Raw genomic sequence first — 26,900 nt, 5'->3', positions numbered from 1 at the left:
TACACTAGTAATTTTGGGGCCCTTTGTAGCTTCTTGTTCGATGTGAGCCAAGGCTCCGTTTCGAAGGCCGTACATTGACCTATAATGGTTTACTTTTATAAACTGTTATTTGGATGGAGAGTTGTCTCATTGACACTCACACCACATCTTCCTTTATCTACTTAAAATAAAAGAAAATACCATTATCTCTTTTATTTCTGAAATATCCCTGATTGAATTCTTTCAAAATACATAAAAATTTCTAAAGAAAGCACGGTTATGTATGCAAAACTTTACGACATAGTCCATTTATTGTAACTTGATCTATAAGTTTAAACAAAATTACTAAATTATTAGGAAATATTCGAGGAACTCGTTTATTTAAAGCACTTACTGTCTTTTCAAACTTTCAAATTTTTCACTATTTTCATCATCTATTATCTGTAGTTTTGAAATAGCATCATTCCTTTCTCTTGATAGACTAATGAAAAATTGAACAAAAAAAATATATTTGAATTTCATCATACTTCATCTATAGGATTTAGTGATGTATCGCCTATTAGAAATTAACTCTTGACACCAACTAATATTATATGATGACACCTACAGGTTACAGGTTAAATATCTCCTGATATCTTAAACATGTATCTGTAGGTTACACTTTGTAAGTAGAGCTATTTAACAAACCATGCCTCTTTAGGGGAGAAATTTTATATTCATAGGTATTTTGTTTTGTTTACCTACTGGTTCTAAGATATGATCTGTATGCTTCACCTTGTATAGACATGACTTGGGAATGTTACCAGTATAAATACTCATGGAAAGCGGCCAATTAAGTTCTAAGATATTTAACAGAAATTTCAAAGAGGAGGGAGGGATAGAAAAAAATATTTAATTTTTTTTAAATTTGAACTCTTTGAAGCTTGATGAGACATATAAATGTTGAAAATAAGAAGTTACTATTCTAAGATATCTTTTTTCATATCTTCAAAGTTAAAGTGGTACAGTAGTTTTAGCAAAAAAAGGAGTTTCTAGGAGTTTCAAGAAGTGCATGATTTGCCATGAAATCACTAAAATAAATTTTGCTTTTTTGTCAATTCTCTGAAACTTACAATAATAAATGCATGAATGTACCCAGTTTGTTGAAAAGATAGTATAAAGAGACCATCATATTTTTCATTTTTTATTGAATAAAACTTCTGAGACCATCATATTTCTCATTAATAAATGAATGAAACTTCATAATCTTACCCGACCATAACTGTTTCCAATCTTTTCTTGTCTAATTTGAGTTCATCTCTTTCTGCTCTATATCGCTTCACATGTTGTTCTTTTTTTTCACACTCAGCACATACATCTGTTTTTCTGATATAATAAAATTAATTTAGGTGAAGAACTTTTAATTGGAGAGGTTCAGGAGACACAAATGACTTTATTGGTTGAAAAAGAACAGTGTCAAGTTGATTATGTACAAATTATTACAGAGACATAAAAAAATAAAAATGTAATGATTTTCATGTGAGCCCAACTTTCTACTACAGCAACTACACAAGGATCTGGATTTTCAATGTCATAGTTCACAAAATGACACCCTACCCTGGTTAAATATTCTGACTACTGGCTGACAGGTTTTTCATCTTTCTCTTGCTGTTAGGCATGAAATCAGCAAAATCACCTAGTCTTTGCTAGGTTTGAAACCCAAAACCTCCCTTGTTACCATGATACTGTAAACTCAGAAATTATTGCGTTCATTTATTATTGGTCATTTCAGACTGAAACATCTAAAATACAAGTTATTTTTGGCGATATTGAGAATAATCATGTTTATTCTTATATAAAAATTTCAAAATGCAAGTTTAAATTATTGGGATTATAATCCTGTTGCATTTTATCGCAATAATAAAAACATCACAATAATTTCTAAATTTAAAGTACTATAAAGTCAGTTAATTATGCAGAAGCTTCCTTCCAAGTTCTGTAAAATTCTGTGTATTTCTTTCTCAGTTTTCCAAGTTTAAATATCCTCAAAAAGACTATACAAACAGTGCATTTTGAAGTGAAACACTGAAAAATCATAATTTTACTCTAGAAATGTAATATCGTGATGATAAAGCTTCTGTACAAACTTCCCGTAAATCGATGATGATTGGTAAAAGTTTTTTCATATTTGAAACTCTTAACAAAAGACAGTATTTAAAAATAATTGTATTCTAAAAAAGCACTAAATCCATCTATCACTAAGGAAGGGGAATAATACTAACAAATTAAAAACAAAATAGTTCACTGCTAGATTATGAAGAAGCTTCTGTTATAGTTTTCCGAAAAAATTCCATGAAGTTCGATCCAAATATCCTTTAATCAATTAAAGGTGAACTGTGAAAACAGGCTGTGAGGTATATTTATTGCTTTTATGTCAAACTAGGACATCAAAATTGAAAGATGTCTATTGAACCATACAAGAGACACAAATCTCTCCTGCTAACATATTTATTATAATTTCTACAAAAAGATCTAAGAGTAGCATACATATTCAGTGATCTGGAAGGTTTTTTTCCCTATGGGCCCAGGGCCCCTAAAAAAAATTCAATGGGCCATTTAAAAAAATAATGGGCCATGTTGCCAAATGAGTGAGCCATTTGAATTGACTTCTGTAAAAAAAAAAAAAAAGTATCAGTATATTTTGGCAAAGAGGTGTTGATACTTACCTTTATGATTTTAAATAAAATCATGGATATCATTCATGTGATTTTGTAATTTCAATTTCAATGAAATACAATGACTTCTTCCAACCCGAACAATATTTAAGTTAACCTTATTTACAATGTTTAAACTGGTACTGTTGCCTTTTTCATGTTTATGTTTTTTTGTACATTAAATTTGGGTCTTCGTCGATACCATTCTTATTCCAGACGTTCCGTATCAGAGGACATTTCAGGCATTTCCTCTGCACTTCTTGTATTATTATAACTTCATCAAGGTGACAAGAATAACAGTATAGAGTACCATTAATTCATAGAACAAAACAACAAATCGCTGAAGTCATGTTTACAAAATGTCAAAACTAGCCAAAGACCAAAAAATGACAAGGACAGTTAAGCGTCTTTTATGGAGACAAAAACTATATTCCTAAAAAGTCTTTGGGGTTCTTCAATCAAAATAATAGCAAGCTAAACTAAATGAGATTATTATTAGAGTTAAATCTCGTCTGTACTAGCCAAATTTCACAAATTTAAAGTTGTTTATAATTTTTTTTTATCATGAATGATGGTTAATTACGTTTTTCGGGTTATCAGTTAGATCACATATTTCTATTATTACAATAGGAAAACACCCGACGCGTTAAACCGCATGGTTCTATTATCATAGTGAAACACCCGAGACGTTATTGGAGGATCATTGCACAGTTGTGTACACACACATGGCGGCACGGAACACGGTCGGCAATCCATTTGACGATATCTAAGCGTTTCAAAACGAAGTGAACTTGAAATATCGTGCGCCACGTGGGCGCTTATATTTGTCACTGTATGCACCATTTTTTGTCAATATGCGCAGGGCGCACGACCTTCCCGATCACTGCATATTGCTTACCTCAGAAATTCTTTCTTCAGACCTATCTTCTTCTGTTTTTCTAATACAGAATTCAGACATTTATAGTAGGTTTCACTTTGAGCACCTGTTCCGGCTGTATATGTACTTGGATTTATGAAGGCATCAACACTGTAATTAAGATGATAATGCTGAGTAAAAAAAATCATTTCATTTGAAAAATAATTACTGTAAATTCAGGTATTATTGTAAAAAATGCAACAGAATCAGATTTGCAATAATAATTTACAGTATATTATAATGAAGAAAGTTCCAAGGAGCATTTTGCTTGGCATCAAATATATAATGTTTTAACATAGTCAACTATCCTAGCATAAAGCAAATGATGTGGAGGTAGGCAAAAATAGGTAGCTTAAATTTATACATACTTAAAACCATCCACATCCTCATCATCATTAAAGTATAGTGTTCTTTTCTCTCTCTAAAAAATAAATGTATATTCTGTGTTTAAGGTATGTTCAGAAAAATAACATCTTGCACATCTTGCATGATTTAAAAACTAGAGACTCTCAAGAGCCTGTATCACTCACCTGACTTTTCTTGGGTTTTTGAAATTACCGGTATATAAAAAAAGATAAAATTTGGCTGAAAAGTAACAACATTTCAGTGGTTCTCTAAAAGAAGAAATTTGTATGTATTTTCCATAGGGTCCTATGTTAAACAAAGTCCCCTGTTGGCGGCCATCTTGGATGATGGATCGGCTACAAAGTAACAACACTTGGTCAGCACCTCATTAGGAACATTCATGCTATGTTTGGTTTCATTCCATTCAGTGGTTCTCTAAAAAAAGTCATTTGTATGCATTTCCCATAGGGTCCTATGTTAAACCAAGTCCCCCGCTGTCAGCCATCTTGGATGATGAGTCCGCTACAAAGTAACAACACTTGGTCAGCACCTCATAAGGAACATTTATGCAATGTTTGGTTTCATTCCATTCAGTGGTTCTCTAAAAGAAGTCATTTGTATGCATTTCCCATAAAGTCCTATGTAAAACTAACTCCCCCTGTTGGCGGCCATCTTGAATGATGGATCGGCTACAAAGTAACAACACTTGGTCAGTACCTCATTAGGAACATTCATGCTATGTTTGGTTTCATTCCATTCAGTGGTTCTCTAAAAGAAGTCATTTGTATGCATTTCCCATAGGGTCCTATGTTAAACCAAGTCCCCCGCTGTCAGCCATCTTGGATGTTGAGTCCGCTACAAAGTAACAACACTTGGTCAGCACCTCATAAGGAACATTTATGCAATGTTTGGTTTCATTCTATTCAGTGGTTCTCTAAAAGAAGTCATTTGTATGCATTTCCCATAAAGTCCTATGTAAAACTAACTCCCCCTGTTGGCGGCCATCTTGAATGATGGATCGGCTACAAAGTAACAACACTTGGTCAGTACCTCATTAGGAACATTCATGCTATGTTTGGTTTCATTCCATTCAGTGGTTCTCTAAAAGAAGTCATTTGTATGCATTTCCCATAGGGTCCTATGTTAAACCAAGTCCCCCGCTGTCAGCCATCTTGGATGTTGAGTCCGCTACAAAGTAACAACACTTGGTCAGCACCTCATAAGGAACATTTATGCAATGTTTGGTTTCATTCTATTCAGTGGTTCTCTAAAAGAAGTCATTTGTATGCATTTCCCATAAAGTCCTATGTAAAACTAAGTCCCCCCGTTGGCGGCCATCTTGAATGATGGATCGGCTACAAAGTAACAACACTTGGTCAGTACCTCATAAGGAACATTCATGCCATGTTTAGTTTCATTCCGTTCAGTGGTTCTCTAGGAGAAAATCAAAATGTAAAGGTTAATGACGACTACGGACGATGACGACAGACGACAATGACGGACAACAGACGAAGGAGGCCAAGTGAGCTAAAAAAGAAATTTTATTTTACACTTGAATGTAGACCATATACTCTGTATTCAATTTGAAGTGTTGGTTGTTATTTTGGTTGGTTGTGATTTTGTTTGGTTTCAGTTTAATTTGAGAAGTTACTTGAAGGGAAATATCTGAGAAAACATGAATGTGTCCATAGTATATGGATGTCCCACTCACATATTCATTTTCTATGTTAAGGGGACTGTGAAATTTGGGTACAAAATCTAATTTGGCATTCAAATAAGAAAGATCATATCATAGGGAACATTGAGTAGTAGTTTAAAGTTGATAGGACTTCAATTTCATCAAAAACTATCCTGACCATAAGCTTTAACCTGAAGCATAACAGACAGACAAGCAGACAGACAGCCTGACGAACAGAACCACATACCAGAAAATATAATACCCCTTTGCTATTGTAGGTGGGGCATAAAAATCTTTAAACAAAAATGTGTCCATAGAAAATGAGTGCCCGACTCACACTATTTTTTCTATGATCAGTGGACTGTGAAATTGGGGTCAAACTCAAATTTGGCATTAGATTTGAAAAATCATTTCAAAGGGAACATGTGTAATAACATGAATAAGTTTAAACATGTTAAAGTTGATTTTACATCCACTTCATCAAAAATTACCTTGACCAAAAACTTCAACCTGAAGGGGAACAGACAAATGAACAGTACAATTAAATGACAGATGAATGGAAGAACAGACCAGACCCGAACACATAATGCCCCGCTACTAATGTAGGTGGGGCAAAAAAACAGAAATAATGGAACATGAAAAAACATAGACCATTGGGTTTGTTTCTGCAATTATAAGAGGTTTTACTAAAAGTGTTACAGAAACTTTACATTTTTAAAGATCTATCACAATAAGGGCAAGGTCAGATAAATCCTGTCAAGACTTATTATGCACATTACAAATTTTTGATACCCTAAATAAATATACAAGTTGAACTATTGCTACATAATTGACAAAGAGACAAAAGCACAAACACTTAACAATAAGCATGTACCATGAATATGAGGTCAAGGTAAGATTATACTTTCAAGACAGACAATCAGGCTAATATAGCTGATCTTTTGCTTAATTATAGTCTTTAAAATACAGACCAAAACACAAAAATATAACATTTATCATTGAACCATAAAAATGAGGTTAAGGTCAATTGATACCTGTCAGGCAGACATGTACACTCCATTCCATTTACAAAATTTAGTTGACCAATTGCTTATAGTAGTATAAAAACAGACAAAGACAGAAAAAATTAACATGGACCAATGAAAATGAGGTCAAGGTTAGATGATACCTACCATAAAGACATGTACACCTTACAATGATTTCATACACCAAACATAGTTGACCTATTGATTATAATACTTGAAAGACAAACAAAGACAGAAAAACTTATTATTGACCAATACACCATGAAAATTAGGTCATGGTCAGATGAAACCTTCCAGACTCACTTGTACCTATTACAATCATTCCAAACACCAAATATAGTTGCTCTAATATTTATAGTATTTGAGAAAAAGACATAATCCTGTTACTTTAACCTTGATCAATGATCAATAAAATGAGGTCCAGGTCATGTGAACTCTGTCAGACAAACATATAGATGTTTCAAGGAACTCTTATATAGCAAATTACTCATAACAACTGAAAAATCTGCATGCCAAAAAAACTCAAGCAGATGCTGAACAATAAAATGAGGTCAAGGGTAATGAACATATGATTGATGGAAACTTTGTAGTGTAAGGTATCTGCATTTAAGAAATGAAGCATCAAGATCTTCTACCTTCTGAAATATAAAGCTTAACACAAAAAGATTATGCTGCAACCATCACTAGTGTAATACCTATAATTGGTATACTGCAGCTTTCCAGGAAAGGCAGCAAGAGTCAGGGTGAAGAACCAGGCGATCATGGTAGATAATTTTAAAACCATCAAAATCAAATTTCACATATACTTAACATTAATTGTTGAATGCCTATAAAACAAATATTTTGACGAAGATCTACTTACTGGACTTCCAGCATGTCCATGTATTTCTCTCTGGTGAAATCTTGGAAGTGATTTTGATCTTCTATGTTTTTCCTTAAATACAATTAGAATACTGTAGATTCAGAAATTATTGCGATGTTTTTATTATTGAGAAAAAATGGTATAGGGTTATAATAGCAATATTAGCCAATAAAAAAGCGCATTTTGAAATATTTTATATGAATCAAACAGATGTTTCTAAAATGACAAAATCACAATAATAAATGCATGCAATAATTTCTGAATTAAAAATCTTCATTTCTTGGCATACAACTACAGTAGCAACGAAGCGCAGATAATGATGCTTCCAAATTTAACTTGTTATTTCACATTATTGTTAATCATATAAATTAAGCAACCAAAACTCCTGGTAAATTCACTTAGGTCATCAAATCTGTATTTGCAAAGAAAAACAAAAATGTTTTATATTTAAATATATGAAATCTACTGCAGAGGTATAAAATTCTATGAAAATGAAGACTGAATTGAATACTTTTCTGTCATCAATAATTTCATATACAACAGTAATTTGTTTAATGATTTGTGTATGGAAATAGTTGGAAGACTGTGTTGTATGAAGAATACACAATGATGTAATTTAGCTCCAAAAATGGGAGTTTTCCAGCATTTATGTTTCTAGCATAAAAATAATCACATGGACAACCATTTCTTCTGTTTACACCTGATTATGTATAACTTCACTTTCGGAATGTTATATCAAAATCTTAAGAAAAAATCAACTTCAGAATTTTTTATATACATTTTTTTTACATGAAAAATATTTTATTTTATTATTTTTTAATTATTATACCCTTTCACAAAATATGTTTTATTACTTTTATCTCATACAAATTAAGCGATGTATATCTTTTAGTAAGTAGTATAATATTGAATATAGATTAATACTGCATAATGTTCATCATTGTTCCTTCAAAAGCTATATTTACATGTGACCCTTGTGTTCTCTTGGAGTTTCTTGGTGAATGACATCCTGGACTTCCTTGATTTTCCTTCCAGAATTTCTTAGGTTTTGCAATTTGAACACGTTCATCAACAATCTAAGATAGAAAATAAAACCATGGAAGACCCTTATCAAAATCAAAGATTCTTCCCAATTACCGGTAATAGTTAAGGGCATACGATACAGTTACAGGAAAGGTAATGACGTTGCTAAAGTAAAATGATATTTTCGCAACGTCAAACCATGACATATCGGGAAAAGATGCATTTTTCGACTGATTTTTATCATTCAAACTGATTTAATTTGAAAACGAGTGCATGGACCCCTATTTTTGAAAACAGCAATTTGTTTCATTTTGCAAGGAGATTATGTGACCCAAATTTTATAAAACCATAAATAGCGCAATTTTTTAAATTTTGATAAACATGCAGCAAAAAATGACGTTTTTTCCTCTATTCATGAACATTTGATAAATATGAGTTATTTCTGAATAAAAATTGCATATTTTTAATAATACTTATAAAATACAGAAATTACCGATTATTTAACAAAAAACAATTTGTGTTTATCTTTTAAAACAAAAAAGTTATGTCTTTCATTCGAAAAAGAAAATACGGACACAAATCTGAATTTTGAGCCAAATATACAAAATTTCGACCTCATTTTACTCAAAAAGTAGCACATGAAGGTATATTTTTTATCACAGATTTGATTTAATCAGGTAAAAAATAACCTATATGCAAATTTTCATCAACTTGTAAATACAGGTTCAAAACTGTATCGTATGCCCTTAAGTATCAACTATCAACAACATTATAATCATGATAATTTAGTCAATAAATGCTGGGACTATAATAGTCCCATATACATAACATGTTATAATTCTGAATCGAATATTTATTGGTCGAAACATTTATCTTTAGACATAATTTACAGCATCATTTCATGTAGTGTAAAGTAATATATTTGTGTATTCAAATGTGTGGCCAAATATTTGTGTACTGAGATTTTATTGAAAAGTACATGTAATGATTTAAGATGAATTAGTAACGTGGTCAATATGATTGGCATTTAGGAGGTGGGGTATTGTAATTAAGGGCATACAATACAGTTACAGGGGAGGTAATGACGTTGCTAACGTAAAATGTTATTTGGCGATGTCAAACTGTGACATATTGGGAAAAAATGCAATTTGAAAACAAGTGCATGGACCCCTATTTTTTAAAACGACATTTTGTTTCATTTTGCAGGGAGATTATATGGACCAAATTTTATAAAACTATAAATTGTGCAACTTTTTTAATTTAGATAAATATACAGCAAAAAATGATGTTTATTTCTAAATTCATGACCATTTGATAAATATGAGGTATTTCTGAATAAAAGAAATGCATAAACTTTTAGGATACTTATATAAAATACAGAAATTACAAATTATTTAAAAAAAAAAACAATTTGTGTTTATCTTTTAAAACGAAAAAGGTATGTCTTTCTTTCTAAAAGAAAAATACGGCCACAAATTCGAATTTTGAGCAAATATACAAAATTTCGACCTAATTTAACTCAAAAAGTAGCAAGGCAAAAAATAGCTATATGGAAATTTTCATGAAACTTTAAATACAGGGTCAAAACTGTATCGTATGCCCTTAAGGCCCTGCATTGTCTCTGAAAAAATGATGATCATGACAGTTGTAATTCATATCGTTGTTGTATCATTACTCTAATTACTAATCAAAATTACCAAAATAGCATGTGCATTAACACATATAAGAGACATACATAGTCTGTTTAAAAAATATATCAAAATTTTTCACACTTAGTTTCAATAAACTTTAAAGAGTATAAACTTTGATAAAGGTATCAACATAATCTTTTGCTTATCATTACCTCATCCTCAACTAAGCAATCAATGATTTTCCAAGACACTACATCAATACCACTGACTTTCGCAAAATATATATTTTTATCTATAGAACTCTTCATTTTTGTTTCCAATTCATCCATGCATTTTTTTATATTCTTGTTAGCATCTATAACGCTCTTCTTCTTCCTCTGTCCTTTTCCTCCAAATGCAAGTTTACTGGGAAAAGAAACAACTAGCTACAATAATCTAAAAAACTTCTGCAGGCATAAACAAGTTTGTAAAGTGGTCTCATAGGGTTCTAAGCATGATTGCAGATTTTTTGTAAGCGTGACGCGTGAAAGTCAAATTATTGTGTCGTGAAAACGGAAATGACAAAAAAATGAGAATTGCTTATGTACATAGTGTAAGCGGGATACAGGAATCTGACAAAAAAGTAAGCAGGATCCGTGATTGGAACCCCCTCCCCCCCCCCCCCCCCCAAATAGACCCCCTATAAAGGCTTTCTTGCATTATCCTGGTTCTTGCCATAAAAGTACATAATATTCTCAAGTTTAAGCAAGTCAATTTTGGACATTTTGTCAAAGTATGATGATTTTGTGCAATTTTCAGAACTAAAAGCTTTAGGAAAACCTTGGCCACCACCTACAATCCAAAATGTTTTGTATATGTTGTTACCAAAAGTTTCCAATTTTGATATAAAATTAATAAATATGAAAACTTTTTGGAACGCCAAGGCCAATTATGCCAAAAACAATTTAAATCATTGAAAAAATCTACAAAAATTGACCTAAATATACACAAATAAAGTTAATATTTAAGGTAGCACAATACAAAGATTTTATGCCTCCAATTCCCTAGGTTTAAAATGCTGTAACTTTCTTTATAATGATTGAAAATTTATAAAAGTTGTATTTATGGATAGCTAACAGATTGCTCTTTCAGATTAATGCAATGTTAGTACTATACAACAATTATGTAATCAATTATAATGTTTTAAAAATCTGTGTCTACAAAATTTGACAAGAAATTTCCACTTTCAATTGAAATTAGCTTTCTCATGGATATCCAGAGATGGTTGATTCTATCATATGTTGTTCCTAGAGCCATTATCTACAAAAATGTGTAAAGACCTAATCAATTATTATCTCTTTTTGTGTGGTAAGGACACACTAATTACAGATTTATGATAGCATTAATTTAAGACACCCTTTTGAGCTCCTGCTGTGTTGATTAAGGTGGCTCGGGTGTCTTCCTCCATCTTGAATTTGAATAACTTTGGTATAGATATTTGATGAAATGTGCAAATTTTGAGAGTTGTATGTTGATTGATGTAAAAGACTTTTGAAAATTGTGTGTTTTATCATTGTTACAGCTGTAATTTCTCAAAAAAACCTTGTTTGAGTTTGATTAGATTTTTTTTAACTTTGCCAAATAAGGGGAGAGATTTTAACTCAGATAAAGTAATTTTTATAATAGAAAGTGTTATGAAATCACCTATTTTGATGTATAGCAAGAAAACAAGTTGGGTAAACCCATTTTTTTCTTTTTCTTATTTAAGCATGTTATAAGAGCAATCTTCTCACATTTTATCTTAAAGTTCTGACAGTACGTTTTCTTTTTATCACACAAAATTTGATTTTCCGTGCATTAACTATTCAAAATCTGACCATTTTGCACAACCTGTAGCGTGAAAAAAACTTCAGTAACCAATACTTATTAATATATTTTTGAAAAAAGCATGATAAAAACTTGATTTTGATAAGTCATCAAAAAAATTTACAAATTTTAATTAAGATGCCTTAGCCACCTTTTTTAATAAGATTTTTCATAAAAATTTCCTGTATAGTTAAAGAGATGATTGAGCTAAATTCATGAAGTGAACTCACCAAGATTTTGCCATTGAATAACAAAAATAATGCATTCCTTTAAAAGATAGATTATGATCTTTAATCTTTCTATCTATCTAAATATATATATACCTCTTTTATTAATTTATAAGCACTCTAAAGAAAGTAACAGCATTTTAAAGGTTGTAGATTTGAAGTAGAAATATCTTTGAGTTGTGCTACCTTAAGGGTCATTTCTTCATAAATATTATAAATTAATATATAAGAAGGTGCCAAAAAAAATATACATTTGTCTTAAGTTAAAACCCTTTCAAGGCGAACAATGTGTTGAGGTATCCCCGTAGCCAGGTCGAACAATGTGTTGAGTCATCCCTGTAACCAGGCCGAACAATGCTTTCAGGCATTGACAATCATGTGATAAAAATATTTGTTTTATATAGGCAGAAATGTGCAAAATTATAAGCATAATAAGCTGTACCTATTGTCCATTTGTGTTAAATTTTTTAGACGACTTATTATAGAAGTTATTGCCTTTTATTGACAAAGGAGAAGGTTTATGAAAGGTTAAAATTGGCCCTAAATTTTTTATGTTTTTTAAATCAGATCACAAAATTACAACTTTCACATTGAAATACTTGTGATAATACTATTCAGATTTTCTCTTTTCACCCTTATGTTCCATTTTAAGCCATTTGGCAGCCTGCATCAATGGACACATTTTTTTAAACTAGATACCCCAATGATGATTTGGTTGAATTAGGTCTAGCAGTGACAAAAGGAGAGATTTTTGTAAAAGTGGCAGATAAAAGTACGGAAGACAGATCACTTGGCCCTATTTCAATTCAAAGAATATTTGGCAACCACTCAAACAACTTGGTATAAATCGTCATTAAAGGGTATTAACTTCAATAAGGATTTGTCAGAAAATTTCAGCCATGATGACTTATTTGTATATAATATAATATACCAAATATAATAAACTTCAAACCTCAGGAAATATTTAAACATAATAGCTTTCCAAAACGCAAAAAATGTGAAGATAGGGGGGGCCAAAAATGGGCCTTATTGTACCTTGTCCTTTGAAAAATCAATTTATTTCAAGGTCAAAAAGGGGTCTTAAGGGTCCTACTCCTTTTGAAATGGTTATGTCTGGTAGAAACATTTAAAACCCCAAAATACTTATATATTATTTCTTCTATAAAGTAGAACAATCTATCATACTGCAAAGTTAATAGGTGGTAAAATGAGAATATTTAACGTCAACAAAGTCAAGAATGTCTAACCTTTTAATTGAACTAAATGATGCAAAAAGAGCTATCTGCTACACTATATTGTAGTAAAGTTGAAATCATGTCAAGTTTTAAAATACTTACAAATCATCAGCTTCATAATGATTGTCCTGGCAATCAAACTGAAAATATTAACAAGATTTTTTCAAAGATACAAAATAAAGAATATGTAATTCTTATAGAGTATTGTACAGTTTTTGAGTTTTTTAGTTGAAAACTACAACCATTTTGTCATATATAGATATTACACATGTAGTAGATCTTTATATAAAGATGTACATGATATAAACCAGTCAAGGGCTCATAGTTTGAAAGACCATATTAAGACAAAAACCCGTTTTATTAACAGAAAAATGCTTATAGAATAGGTAGATCTAAGATTCAAACTGCAGGGTTCTCAAACAATGGAGAATGCTAGTCTACACTAAACATTGACCAAGTAAATTCTTGTGTTCAGGATCATGTGTACTTGGACCATGTGGATATATATGTTTTGACTACATCCATCCTGAACATAAGAAAATTTTTGGTTATTAATGGTTTAGACAATATGAGTATTCTGACCATACCTATAGTAAAGTAAAAAGTCCACTAGTTTGGTACAAACCCAAGATAGTTTAAGAAAGTTATTAAAATTTTTAAAACTTTAACCACAGAGTGAATGTAATGTTTCCTGCCAGAAAAAAACTAAGTCCATTTATAAGTAAAATACAGTAAAAAAAAATTTTTTTTACAAAATTTACTCCTGGATACTATCTTATGATCATAAACAAGCTTCTGTCTAACAACTACGACGCCGACGGAATGTAGGATTGCTTTGTCTGGCTTTTTCGACAACAGTCGAAGGCTAGACAAAAAAGAGGGATTTTTCTAAAAAGGATGAAGCAGCACAAGTATGTTCAGGAAATAAAAGGAGTTTTTAAAATGTGACAAGGGGGCTCACGCCTTTCGGGTATATATTCATTTTTTTTTTATAATATAGTATTTCGCTAATTCTTTTAATAAATGAACTTTATCATATACTTAATAGAAAATAAAATTCAAAATGGGGTCACCTTTCATTTAAGCTCACAAATCTGCTTTCCAAAGAAGCATGCATTTCTGTAAAGCCACTCTTTTACTGTTGAACTACAGTGACTTGACTGTTAGTGTTGCTATCCACCAATTGCAACTCATTCAAAATTTTGACCAAACTGCAATTTGTTTTATAAAATCAAATTATTCAACTGGTCAGAATATTGAACAAATTGTTCAGTCAAAATGTGAAAGTGCAAGGTGATAAAATAAAATATACTTACAATCCTATATGACTTTAACTCCACTTTATTGATGGTATTTAAAATCAGTCTATCAATCTGTATAGTTATATTATAGCCATTACCATACTAAAGGTGAACTGTTTTATTGTTAATTGCTATAAAAATGTCCAAACTTAGCTTTTATATAGTTTTTCTTTCGAAAAGTATTCTATATTCATAAGAATCACACATTATGTGAATAAAAACATTTCATATTCAGTAAAATATTTGTGAAATTGCAATATGTTTGTAGGAAGGGGAGATAATCTTTTTTGGTTTCAAAAAATCTTTATTCAAAAGAATAGTATTTTAGGTTATCTCCACAAGGAAACTTATCAATAGCATATTGTTATTTCACACATATTTTACTGAATATATGATGTATTATTTTAAATGATATATGATTCTTATAACTATAAAATCCTTTTTATTTTTAATTGCTATAAAAATGTCCAAACTAAGCTTTTATATAGTTTTTCTTTTGAAAAGGATTTTATATTTATAAGAATCATATATCATTTAAAATAATACATCATATATTCAGTAAAATATGTGTGAAATAACAATATGCTATTGATAAGTTTCCTTGTGGAGATAACCTAAAATACTATTCTTTTGAATAAAGATTTTTTGAAACCAAAAAAGATTATCTCCCCTTCCTACAAACATATTGCAATTTCACAAATATTTTACTGAATATGAAATGTTTTTATTCACATAATGTGTGATTCTTATGAATATAGAATACTTTTCGAAAGAAAAACTATATAAAAGCTTAGTTTGGACATTTTAATAGCAATTAAAAATAAAACAGTTCACCTTTAGTATGGTAATGGCTATAATATAACTATACAGATTGATAGACTGATTTAAAAATACCATCAATAAAGTGGAGTTAAAGTCTTATAGGATTGTAAGTATGTTTAATTTTATCACCTTGCACTTTCAGTCTTGACTGTGGTTTTCTACAGCAGTTGGTTCAAATTTCTGACCAGTTGAACAATTTGGTTTAATAAAACAAATTGCAATTTGGTCAAAATTTTGAATGAATTGCAATGGGTGGATAGCAACACTTACAGTCAAGTCACTGTAATAGGTGAAATTTTTATATAGGTTCTTGTTTGAACTGCTTCACATTTGTTCATATCCATTAACTTACATTTGTTAGTGTTTTTACCCCGTCCCCTTGTTCTTGATTGAGTCTTTTCTTCTTATGTTCTAAAGATGGATCAATTCCAGTAACAACCTGGTAGCCAAAAAAGATACAAAATAAAATCAATACTTATCACATGTACCACCTAGATCTAAACTCTTGCAAAAGCAGTTTCTGTCAGATTTATGGTATGAAATAAAGCAAGAATTTAATCATAATGAGATGAGCACTAGCATTACTTGCTGAATAAATTAGTTTTTTAAGATATAAATTCATAATTAGAAGAACATTGAATAGTATGTTTCAGCCCATTTAATTACAGATCTGCCAGTTTTCATGATTTTCATTGGATTTTCCCCGTTGGAGGTGTTGATCTGAAATTTTAAATTTTTTGATTTTAAGCTGGACACCTCAAAAACATGCATTCAAATGAGTTTTAAATTATATTTAAGCACATACATAATCATAAAAACAGTAAAATAGTAATTTAAAATCACTTATGACAATATATGTGGAACATTAGGTCATTCACATCATGCTCTATATGCTAATTTTAACCTAAGTAAGCATTAAACATGTTAAATCTGTTGATTATAATTTTACACTGAGCAATAGCAAGGTATAAAATATGGTCAAATTAAATAATTACTCAGCATGCTTAGGTGAAAATGAGCACAGTACATAATATGTAGGAATTATTTCGTTTCTAAAAGGAAACACAGTACTTTGACAGGTCGAATAATACTAAAATACAGTAGAAATATATGGCTGTTCCTGCGTCCTCTCCATGAATTATGTACATTATATATATATATTCATTATCTAATAAGTTTAAAAACTAAAAGCAGAGTAAATATATGATGATTAAATAGCAACATATCATATGTATATCATAATATTTTTATATAAGCAGCTGAAATATATATAATTACTAGGATAACTAGAGGCTCTAAAGAGCCTGTGTCGCTCACCTTGGTCTATGTGAATATTAAACAAAGGAAGCAGATGGATTCATGACAAATTGTGTTTTGGTGATGGTGATGTGTTTGTACATCTTACCTTACTGAACATTCCTGCTGCTTACAATTATCCCTATCTATAATGAACTAATGGCCCAGTAGTTTCAGTGGAAAATGTTTTATGAAAATTGTTAAAAATTGACTATAAAGGACAATAACTCCTTAAAGGGTCAATTGACCATTTCAGTCATGCTGACTTATTTGTAAATCTTACTTTGCTGAACATTATTGCTGTTTACAGTTTATCTCTATCTATAATAATATTCAAGATAATAACCAAAAACAGCAAACTTTCCTTAAAATTACCAATTCAGGGGCAGCAACCCAACTACAGGTTGTCCGATTCATCTGAAAATTTCAGGGCAGATAGATCTAGACCTGATAAACAATTTTACCCTGAAAGATTTGCTCAAAAGGCTCTGGTTTTTGAGTTATAAGCCAAAAACTGCATTTTACCCCTATGTTCTATATTTAGCCATGGCGGCCGTCTTGGTTGGTTGGCCGGGTTTACCGGACACATTTTTTAAACTAGATACCCCAATGATGATTGTGGCCAAGTTTGGTTTAATTTGGCCCAGTAGTTTCAGAGGAGAAGATTTTTGTAAAAGTTAACGACTACGGACGACAGACGACGACGGACGCAAAGTGATGGAAAAAACTCACTTGGCCCTTTGGGCCAGGTGAGCTAAAAGGAAAATATTGAGAATTTTTAAAAACTGTTAATTTTTGGGCATGTGTGTCAAACATGTGTTGTGCAAATTAGAACAAATCTTTGTTTATTTAGTGAGATTAGGACATCATACTTAAACTGTGCCTAAAATTCCATGTTGAGATGAATTATAGTTATAGTCTTTTTTAATTTTCATTGAATTATAAAACCAAAATCTGCAGGCTATGACAGATACTTCTCGAGACAGAAAAAAATTGCAAAGTGTTTTAAATATTTTAAATTTAACTTTAGAGGACTGAGGAATACCATATATTTTAAGATATTTGGTGGTGGAATCTGTTTCTCTCTTCATTTTTTAGACGATATATAGACAAACTTAACCATTCTTTTCCAAAGATTTAATCACAAATGTGTTCTTTCTATGTGAAATCATCCAGCATTATCAAGGCTGACTATGCTGTATGGGTTTTGCACATTGATGAAGACTGTAGTGACCTACAATAACTGTTGTCAACTTATACATTATTTGGTCTCTCAGATGGAGAGTTGTCTCAGTGGATATCATACCACATCTTATTGTTATATGATGAAATCATAATTGTCGTCATAATTGAATTTTGCCCACTGTAAAACTGAGATTGAACGAACCACACATTGATAAAAAAAATTAATCAACTAGTCTAATCTGCAAGAATTCTAGATATAGTAATATCTGAAGAGCTATATATTACCATATATGACTTTTAAAGATAGCCAGGAGATGGAAACTTAGTTAAGTTAAAAGTTGTTAAAAAAAACAACGCAATTTTGAAGAAAAAAATGTTAATTATATCAACTCAGTGCCCAAGTGCTGACCCAACATGACCAATGAGTTCAAGTATCCTCCACTATTAAGATCAATATAAAAAATGTTTCTGACTCTAGTAATTGGATAGATTTGTACAATGCATGTCTTATGATAATACCAGATGTACAATCTATGATGTCTTTGTGTCAGATTGTATTAAGAAAAAATTAAATGGCGAAATAATATATATGATGAAGTTACCAGTATGCATTTGTTTTGGGGTTACTTCTGCATTTCTAATCATCCATAAAGTTTACTATGTGGTACAATGGAAATAAAACACTCTATAAAGCATCTAAAATTTATATAAAACAAATTGTGTAGGGTTTACCTTATTTTCAACTAGACAATTAATTAGCTTCCATGATGCAACATCTATATCATTGATTTTGGCATAACACATATTTATAGATTCTGCTTGCTTAATTTTAAATTGCATGCCAGATATACAGACATCTATTTTTATTTTTGCTTCTAACTCTCTCTTCTTTGTGTTCTTCTCCATGCTCTCTGTTGCAGTTTTTACCATTTATATTGCTTAAAAAAAAAAAGGAAAAACAGATTTACTCAAATAATTTTTATCAGACAACATGGACAAAGATATCAATTTCTGTCTATTTTTATAACCTAATCCATACCTTAAAATCAATAGTAATCACAATAAATTGAAATTTGATATAGACAATGTCCCCCCTTTTTTTCGGTTCTGCCATGTGCATGAGTATATTTCCACATATTTTAGGGTTTACAAACAGTGATGTTGGCGTACAACTAGAAATTGTTACACTCTCTGTAAGACACATATGATGCCCTTGCCTGCCCATAGGAAATTATAAATTTAACATTATGTGTGATGATCAGGGGCGGATCCAGGATTTTGGAAAGGGAGGTCGAAGTTTCAAAAATTGGCCGAGCTTACGAGGCTAATAATTTTTGGACCTGTTTTTAGCCTAAAAAAAACATAAAATAAGTGTAAAATACACTTTTTAAAACGGTTTCTGACGTGGGGCATGTATATTTTATAGTTGCTGTAAAGTGTAAGGGTAGGACATTTTTGATGCTTTATTCTCCCTAAGACTATAGTAGTCTCAGATTCTCCCTATTAACTGTCTATCATAAAATGATAATATGGATTCAAAGCCATGTACTGATATATTTGATGTGAGAAGTGTCAGTAATAAATAGACCTGGACAATTCTCGTTTGTTGTACGTTAAGTAAGCACAACCTCGTTAGATTTCTTGTTGTAAACAAGATATACGCCGGGCTATTCGATGGCATACAATACGACGACACGAGTTAAAACAGACGAACACGCAATTGTATTCAAATGTTTGGTTGATATGTTTCACCAAACAAAATGAAGGGAAGTGAGGGGTTCCAAATCAACAAAAGGCTACGAATGAGTCTGAAATGACAACGAATTAATGAATGATAGTCGACATAGGAGACATAAAGGCCACACCCAGCAGACAGGTTGCAGTCTGGCCTTCAGAAAAAAAGTCAATATATCAATTCAGCGAAACAGGCATTCAGGTCAGACATGCAAACCTCCCCCCCCCCCCCCCCCCACCACCAAAAAAAAAATATGCCCGCTTTTTATTCATCATGTTCATTTAATGCTAAATGATTCTGTTGGAAATTTTCGTTTCTAATAGCAAAAATCAAGTCAAATTTTGTTCACTCATATATCTCAGACTGCCCCCTCCAATCAAATGGTTCGTACCTTAGACTTAAAATATATATATAGAGCTTAATTATACTGAGTGGGGATCAGTATTCAGCTACATGTATGTTATTTTAGGCCACGTGAAAACTTCGACTCATCCGAAATTTCAAGTCAACCGAGTTGGATACAACAAGAGTTAACTGTAAGTTTTTTTAGAATAGGCTGGGGTGTTTGGGGTTAAACATGCTTAATCCTGTGTCGCTTTGAAGGTGTCATGATTGTCAGTCTCAGCTTAAGCAATGTGTTACTGTAATTTGAATTCCAAAATGACTGAGTGACGTTTTTTTGACCCACTCGTCAACTCCACCATAGCGAATCACATGACTTTGACATGATAAATAAATACCAGTGAAAAATATCTTAATAAATAAAGAATTGTCGCATGAAAATCAAAGACACGGGAAATGGCAAAATTCACGAAGTCTAGTCTGATTAATCATTTTACAAAAAAAAAAAAAATTCAAAGCAAAGGGGCTATGCCCCCCCCCCCACCCTCTGGATCCGCCACTTATGATGTATCCAAAGAAGTAAATCAGAGTACAAAGCATGATCTCTTTTCGCAGCTAGTATAAAAAAAATATCAATATCAATATCTGTCATTTTCAGAATGCAATTAAAATAGAAATACTGTGGATTCATTTATTTTCGTGTGTACCAATTTTCGTGAATTGAGGAAAACTCGCATATTTGTGGATATTTAATTTCATGATTTTGGTAAAGTCTGCATACATTCCTTTAGAATATTTTATTCGTTGAACATTTAAATTTGTGGTTCCACTGTACCCACGAATTCCATGAAAAATAAGTATCCAATGAATATTAATGAATCCACAGTAACCGGAAAAAACATGTTTTCTAATCTGGACAGACTGATGGACAAATAATATTCAAGATACTACCTGAAAACTGCAAAATTATCAATAATGGGGCAATAACCTAAAATCGGATATATCTGATTTGGCTGAAAATTTCAGAGCAGTAAGACCTTGACCTAATGCATACTTTATCTTCTTGTCTGATTTCCTGTAAATGCTTTAATCTTTTAGATACATTGTACAAGTCTTAAATACTTCATTTTACCCTAAGTATTATTTTTGCCATTAAGCAACCATGTTTTCTGATGAAACAGAAAATAAAACACAAGCTTTATTCTAGACCACTTAAGAATCATTATGCTTAAGTTTCGATTATTTTTGTTCAGCAGTTTCATAGGATAAGATTTTTTAAGTTAGAAATCATAATAAACAAATTGTATAAAAATGTCCTTAAAGGACAAATTAACTCAGGAATCAATTGACAATTTTGGCATTAAAGCTTATTTGTAGAACTTACTTTGCTATTTTGCTGCATAATTTCCTTAAAATTACTTATTGAATGGCACCAACCCAACAATGGGTTATTAGATTCATCTGATAGAACTTGACATAATAAACTTTTTTTTTATCCATGTCAGATTTGCTCTAAATGGTTTAGTCTTTGAGATATCAGTCAAAAACTGCATTTTATCCCAATGTTCTATGTTTAGTGATTTCTGCCATGTTGTTTGATGAAACAGAAAATTAAACATTTTTTGGAATTGGTTCAGTAGTTTCAGTGGATTTGACTTTCTTTGTTTAAATTTACACCACTTTAAAGCACCACTTTTGGGATTTTTCCTGGCGGCTAGTTTGTATTGGTGGAGGAAGCCAGAGTGCCCAAAGAAAACCATTGACCTTTGATAATAAAACTGACAATCCTAGTCAACTGAGATTGGAGTCAAGTTCACCTGCAGAAGCTGGTTTGGAACTCACAACCTCAGTGTTGACTGGCTATAGTGGTTACAGTAGTAACTACTTAGACCACTTGGCTACCGAGGCCCCTTGTTTCAGAAAAGATGTTTGAAATAGATTAGTACACCAGACTTAAGAAGAATGACACCAAGGTTGGTGGCAAAAGCTCACATTTCCTTCAGAAAGGTGATCTAAACATTAGGATAATTAATTTTCTTAAGTCATGAAAGACAAGTATAAAGTAAAGTTTTTAATTTATATCCATGTATAATAGGAAAACTGTCACTGGGCTAACTCTTTAAAAAAAGTTGTGTTTAGGGTTTCCATTCCAGCCCTTATTTTTAATTATGATTCAAAATGTTTACTTTTCATCAATATCAAATTTATATAAAGTTTAAATGCAATTTGCATTTTTAAGTTCTAAATTATTGAATCATTTTTGATTGCCATGAACACTATTGCAGCGCTCATAATTTCTACAGGAGCGGATCCAGCCATTTAAAAAAGGGAGTTCCAACTATATGTCCAGATTCATTGCATTGATCGTCCAAAAAAAGGGGGGTCAACCCCCAGAACCCTCCCCCTAGATCCCAACTGTTCTATGTAGTACGTAGTTGGTAATTTTATGAATGTAGGTAGGTTTAGTGCTTACAGCCAGTTAGGATTCTGAATAGCAGTACACAATCAGTATGATCAGTCTAGTTCGTGGTTTAAATCGGCAAATTTTGATACAAATTAGCAATTAATGTGACTAATACTGTTTATCTATACTATTAAATGAGAAGACCTCATTTTGTGTGTCGCTTCTCTTCCTTCTACAATATATTAATCATCATACCTCTGTTTCCTATAGGCACCATAAATAGTCACATTTATCATCCTCGTTATGATTATTCTGTTTGGGTTATTTTTAGAGGAAAACGAAAATAAAGGCGTCTGGATTATTTTTTCCGTCATCAGAATGAGTTTTAAGTCATATAAAAGACTTCCGCTTAGGATAGTTTTACAATTACAAACAACTTCATAAGTACTTGGGGACAGGACTTTTTTTCCTGTTTTTCTGTATACTGTGATTTTAAATATACTATAAATAAAATGTATTTGCAAAGGCAGTCACTGGTATATTATATATTATATAGAGGGTCTCTATATAACTTAGTAATATATATATTAATGACTGTTTATAATATATGTATGTTCATTTAAACAGAAGAATAGAAAACAAAAAAATAACGATCTTTGGAAAAAAGGGGGAGGGCTACAAAAAAATGTCCTGTCCTCAAGTACCTATGACATTTGACACCTTCCTTCGCTCATAAATATTTTACATCTTTCAAATACATCTTTCAATTTCGCTCTAAATGCTTGCAGGTGTGTCCTAGTTAGGTTTATTGCATTATTCAGACTGTTTTTACAAGTACCAAATATATGTTTTTGTTTGATTGAATTGTTCAACTTAGCAATGCAAGAGGAGATAACTCTTAATTATAGTAAAATTTCTATAAAGGAATATTAATGAAATTTTTATTTTTATTTGTAGCTACAATGTAGGAAAAAATATGTATTATAATTTTTTTGTTTTCTTAAACATGTTAAAGCATTTCTGAGTCTAGTCTTTAGTCTAAGAAAAATTGTAGATTTTGCATGAATTTACATGTAGCTTTCAAAAATAGCAGTGATCAATACTTTTTATTATAAAAAAAAAACATGGTTGTTAAAATCTACATTTTCAGGTTGTTAAAATCTACATTTTCATGATCCGGGAATTTTTTTTCAAATTTCTGGATGTATGGATTTAAATTTCTTTAAATGCGTGACCTCAGGATTACATGTTATTAAGCCCAGGATATCGGGATCAGGACACCTCCAACCCCCCTCCTGCTAGAGGTAGTAATGGGAATACTTTCATGACAAATAACAGTAAAAAATCTTGCCAAATGATGTTAAAGGTCATTTATGGTGTATGACTATAAACTATGCAATTTCTTTTAGACCATAAAAAGTCAACCGATTTTGTCGCACCACAGTAACTTTTTTCCGAAAAATTAGGCTAATGATATAATTATTTACATGATTTAAGACCTCTGACAATGATTCACAATTCAGATATTTTGACGAATCACGTAAAATGTTAACCACTTTGATGCTAATGCTAGCCAAAAATTACTATTTGACACCTAGAGGTAACGGGCATTACTACCCTCCTAACATAAATATATATATATATAATTTGGTATTTGGACCTTTTCCAATAAGGATAAAAAATTAAGTGATAAGAATATTGTATTTTGGTGAGAGAAGTTGTTGCTCCACCATCAAATGCTATTATTTCTATTAAAATATAGGTGCTTTCTACTCTCCCCTAGAGAGAATTTGAAATAAACAAATATTTAACGCTTTAGTGTGTCGTTTTTTAGTGTTATTTTCGCTTCCGAACCGAAGTGCCATGTATGTCCAAACAGAAACTGGACCAGTGGATGATGCCATGTCAGATTAATTCTTGCTACTGCACAGATCTATCTGCTAGTGTTCTATTCGATACTAGTTAGTCATTTGAAAATAAAAATTGTCTGTACGCTAAATGTACTATCATGACTATAGTATAGTGCCAGTGGACAGAAAGTCTTCTGCCGCCAGATTAGAACATGTCACATCTTGACACGTTTATTAACATTGTTTGACAAAACAAGCCTTTGCTTAGTCTCTTTAAATCTTCAAGTATTTGAAATTAGACTTTACCAGGGTTGTTATAACAGCACAAGAGCTACAGAAGTTCAGTTATTCCAAACTACCCACAGTCAATATGATGTTGAACTGTCATTGTTGTCTTCTTCGTCAAGGAAGTAAATTACAAATCAAAAGTAGGTCAGGTTTTTAAAAATTCAAATTTAAACATGTTTGGTTTGTCATGTTAACAAAGTATGTATTTCAACTGTCAGATCTACTACTTTAGGGATCTTTTCACTGCAAAAATTGCAAGATGCGCTCGCTTTTGTTACAAAACCAATGTCGGAATTATTTTCCGGAAAACGCATTTCGCTCTCATTTAAAAAAAAAACGATTTGAAAGAGTGATATTTAATTTTAATATCTTATACATTGTTACTATTATATTGTCTTTTATATCAAATGTTTTAAAGAGGTGAGACTCAAATAAATTATTTGTTTGTAATATAAAAATGCGAACTGTACAATTCTGAAATATAGAACGGCCTAATTCATAACAAAACATTTGACGATATTAAATATGATGGACATCAGTGGCGGATCCAGAACTTTTTCTAAGGGGGGCCCGCTGACTGACCTAAGGGGGGCCCGCTCCAGTCATGCTTCAGTGATTTCCTATATAATCAACCAAATTTTACCCACGAAAAGGGGGGCCCTGACCCCCCCCCCCCCCCCCCACACACCCTGGATCCGCCTATGGACATGAACCAAATATAACCACTGACCTACATGCCCCTGGGTTGGGACAGGCACATATAAAGAGTATGGCGAGGTTAAAAGTTTTCTGGTCTAAATCATCCACGTAGCCAGGGACAAAACATATATATATATCATGTATATGTAGGATTCGGAGGTGCGATGGAGACGCGGAGGTGCGATGGAGACGCTGAAGTGCGATGGTCACGCTGAAGTGCGACGGTCTTTCGCTGAAGTGCGATGGTCTTTCGCTGAAGTGCGACGGTCTTTCGCTGAAGTGCGATATGGTCTTTCGCTGAAGTGCGATGGTTTTGCATGACGTTTAGACATTGACGTTTTCAAAACAACGTTGTTTATTTTTTAAATGCCGGTACGATTCAAATCCCGAACAGTTTTGAGGATTAGAGGTAGAGGTTAATAAAATATGTAAATCTAAGTCAGACAGCAAACCATGGGAAGCAAGGCATATCTTGGTCTGCAGTTGAGCTAACGAGTGTTCGGAATCATATATAGTGCATGCCCTAAACGTTTTGTAAGACAAAAAAATGTTTTCATCCTAATATTGATTTTGTCTTCTCTTCAAGTATATATCACTGTTCTGTGTGGACAACTTAATAATAAAATTAATTATTAGAAAATGTTTTCCTGATATCAAGTAGCTTTGCTTTTGTTTTATTCTTGAAATGATACCTGCTTTGTAAGAAAACACACAATCTTCAACTTAGCAATAGTTTTATTGTGTTCACAGTATTAATCTTCTGCAATGGTTTGGCAAAAATAAAGCCGAATGGTCCCAACTTGGTGTACTTCTCAATATTTCTGATGCCGTCAGCGGAGAAACCGCTAATTCTATCTTTTTGACCGAAAAAGCGTCATGTCTCACTATGAGTCAAGCATAAATGTACTTATTGGTTTTTATTTATCAAAAACTGTTATGACATCTGATTAAGCTAGTATATTTGACAAAATAAAATGTATCCTGCTTACTTAGTCATGTTAGTACAATAGACAGCCGAATTAAAGTGTTTGGCTTGACCCGACCAGAAATGAAACCCGATCTCCCGAAATGCGAGGTTAGCGCGCTCACCACTACACCGCTACCGTGATGCATTAAATAGGTTTTAACTTCAGACCATCGCATTTAGCTAGTATACACAACCTCACAGATAGACAGACCATATCGCACTTTGAACAGCGTATCTACAAACAAGTTAGCGTCACAATGTCACCATCGCACTTCATGCAGCGTATCTACCAAAAAGTTCGTGTTACAATGTCACCATCGCACTTGGACAGCGTGTTGTTACCAACGCACTTCAGCGTGGACCATCGCACTTCAGCGTGACCATCGCGGTTCGGAATACCATCGCGGATCCGAGTCTTACATATACATATATAAGAAAATTATTGAAGGAATGACTGTAATATTTTTTCTGTCTATGAAGAAATAACATAAAAAATTTGGTGCACACTGAATAACGCGCGTAGCGGGTTATTTAACAGTGTGCACCAAATTT

General features: G+C 32.0%; 1 protein-coding gene across 1 annotated transcript; it reads right to left on the bottom strand.

The window, feature by feature from the left end:
• Positions 1-1,226: 1,226 nt before the first annotated feature.
• Positions 1,227-24,893, bottom strand: LOC143043702 (uncharacterized). Its single transcript, XM_076215884.1, has 10 exons — positions 24,701-24,893; positions 18,796-19,001; positions 15,935-16,021; positions 13,562-13,599; positions 10,365-10,557; positions 8,464-8,574; positions 7,499-7,570; positions 3,957-4,009; positions 3,571-3,699; positions 1,227-1,344 (listed from the first exon to the last, which is right to left on the bottom strand). Exons 2-10 carry the CDS (start codon positions 18,991-18,993, stop codon positions 1,227-1,229), a joined length of 999 nt encoding a protein of 332 aa, XP_076071999.1. The 5' UTR covers positions 18,994-19,001; positions 24,701-24,893.
• Between the last annotated feature and the right edge of the window lie 2,007 nt (positions 24,894-26,900).

The sequence above is a fragment of the Mytilus galloprovincialis genome, chromosome 8 (genome assembly GCF_965363235.1).
Source record: "Mytilus galloprovincialis chromosome 8, xbMytGall1.hap1.1, whole genome shotgun sequence".
Classification (NCBI taxonomy): domain Eukaryota; kingdom Metazoa; phylum Mollusca; class Bivalvia; order Mytilida; family Mytilidae; genus Mytilus; species Mytilus galloprovincialis.
This window is presented reverse-complemented; position numbering and strand designations above follow the sequence as displayed.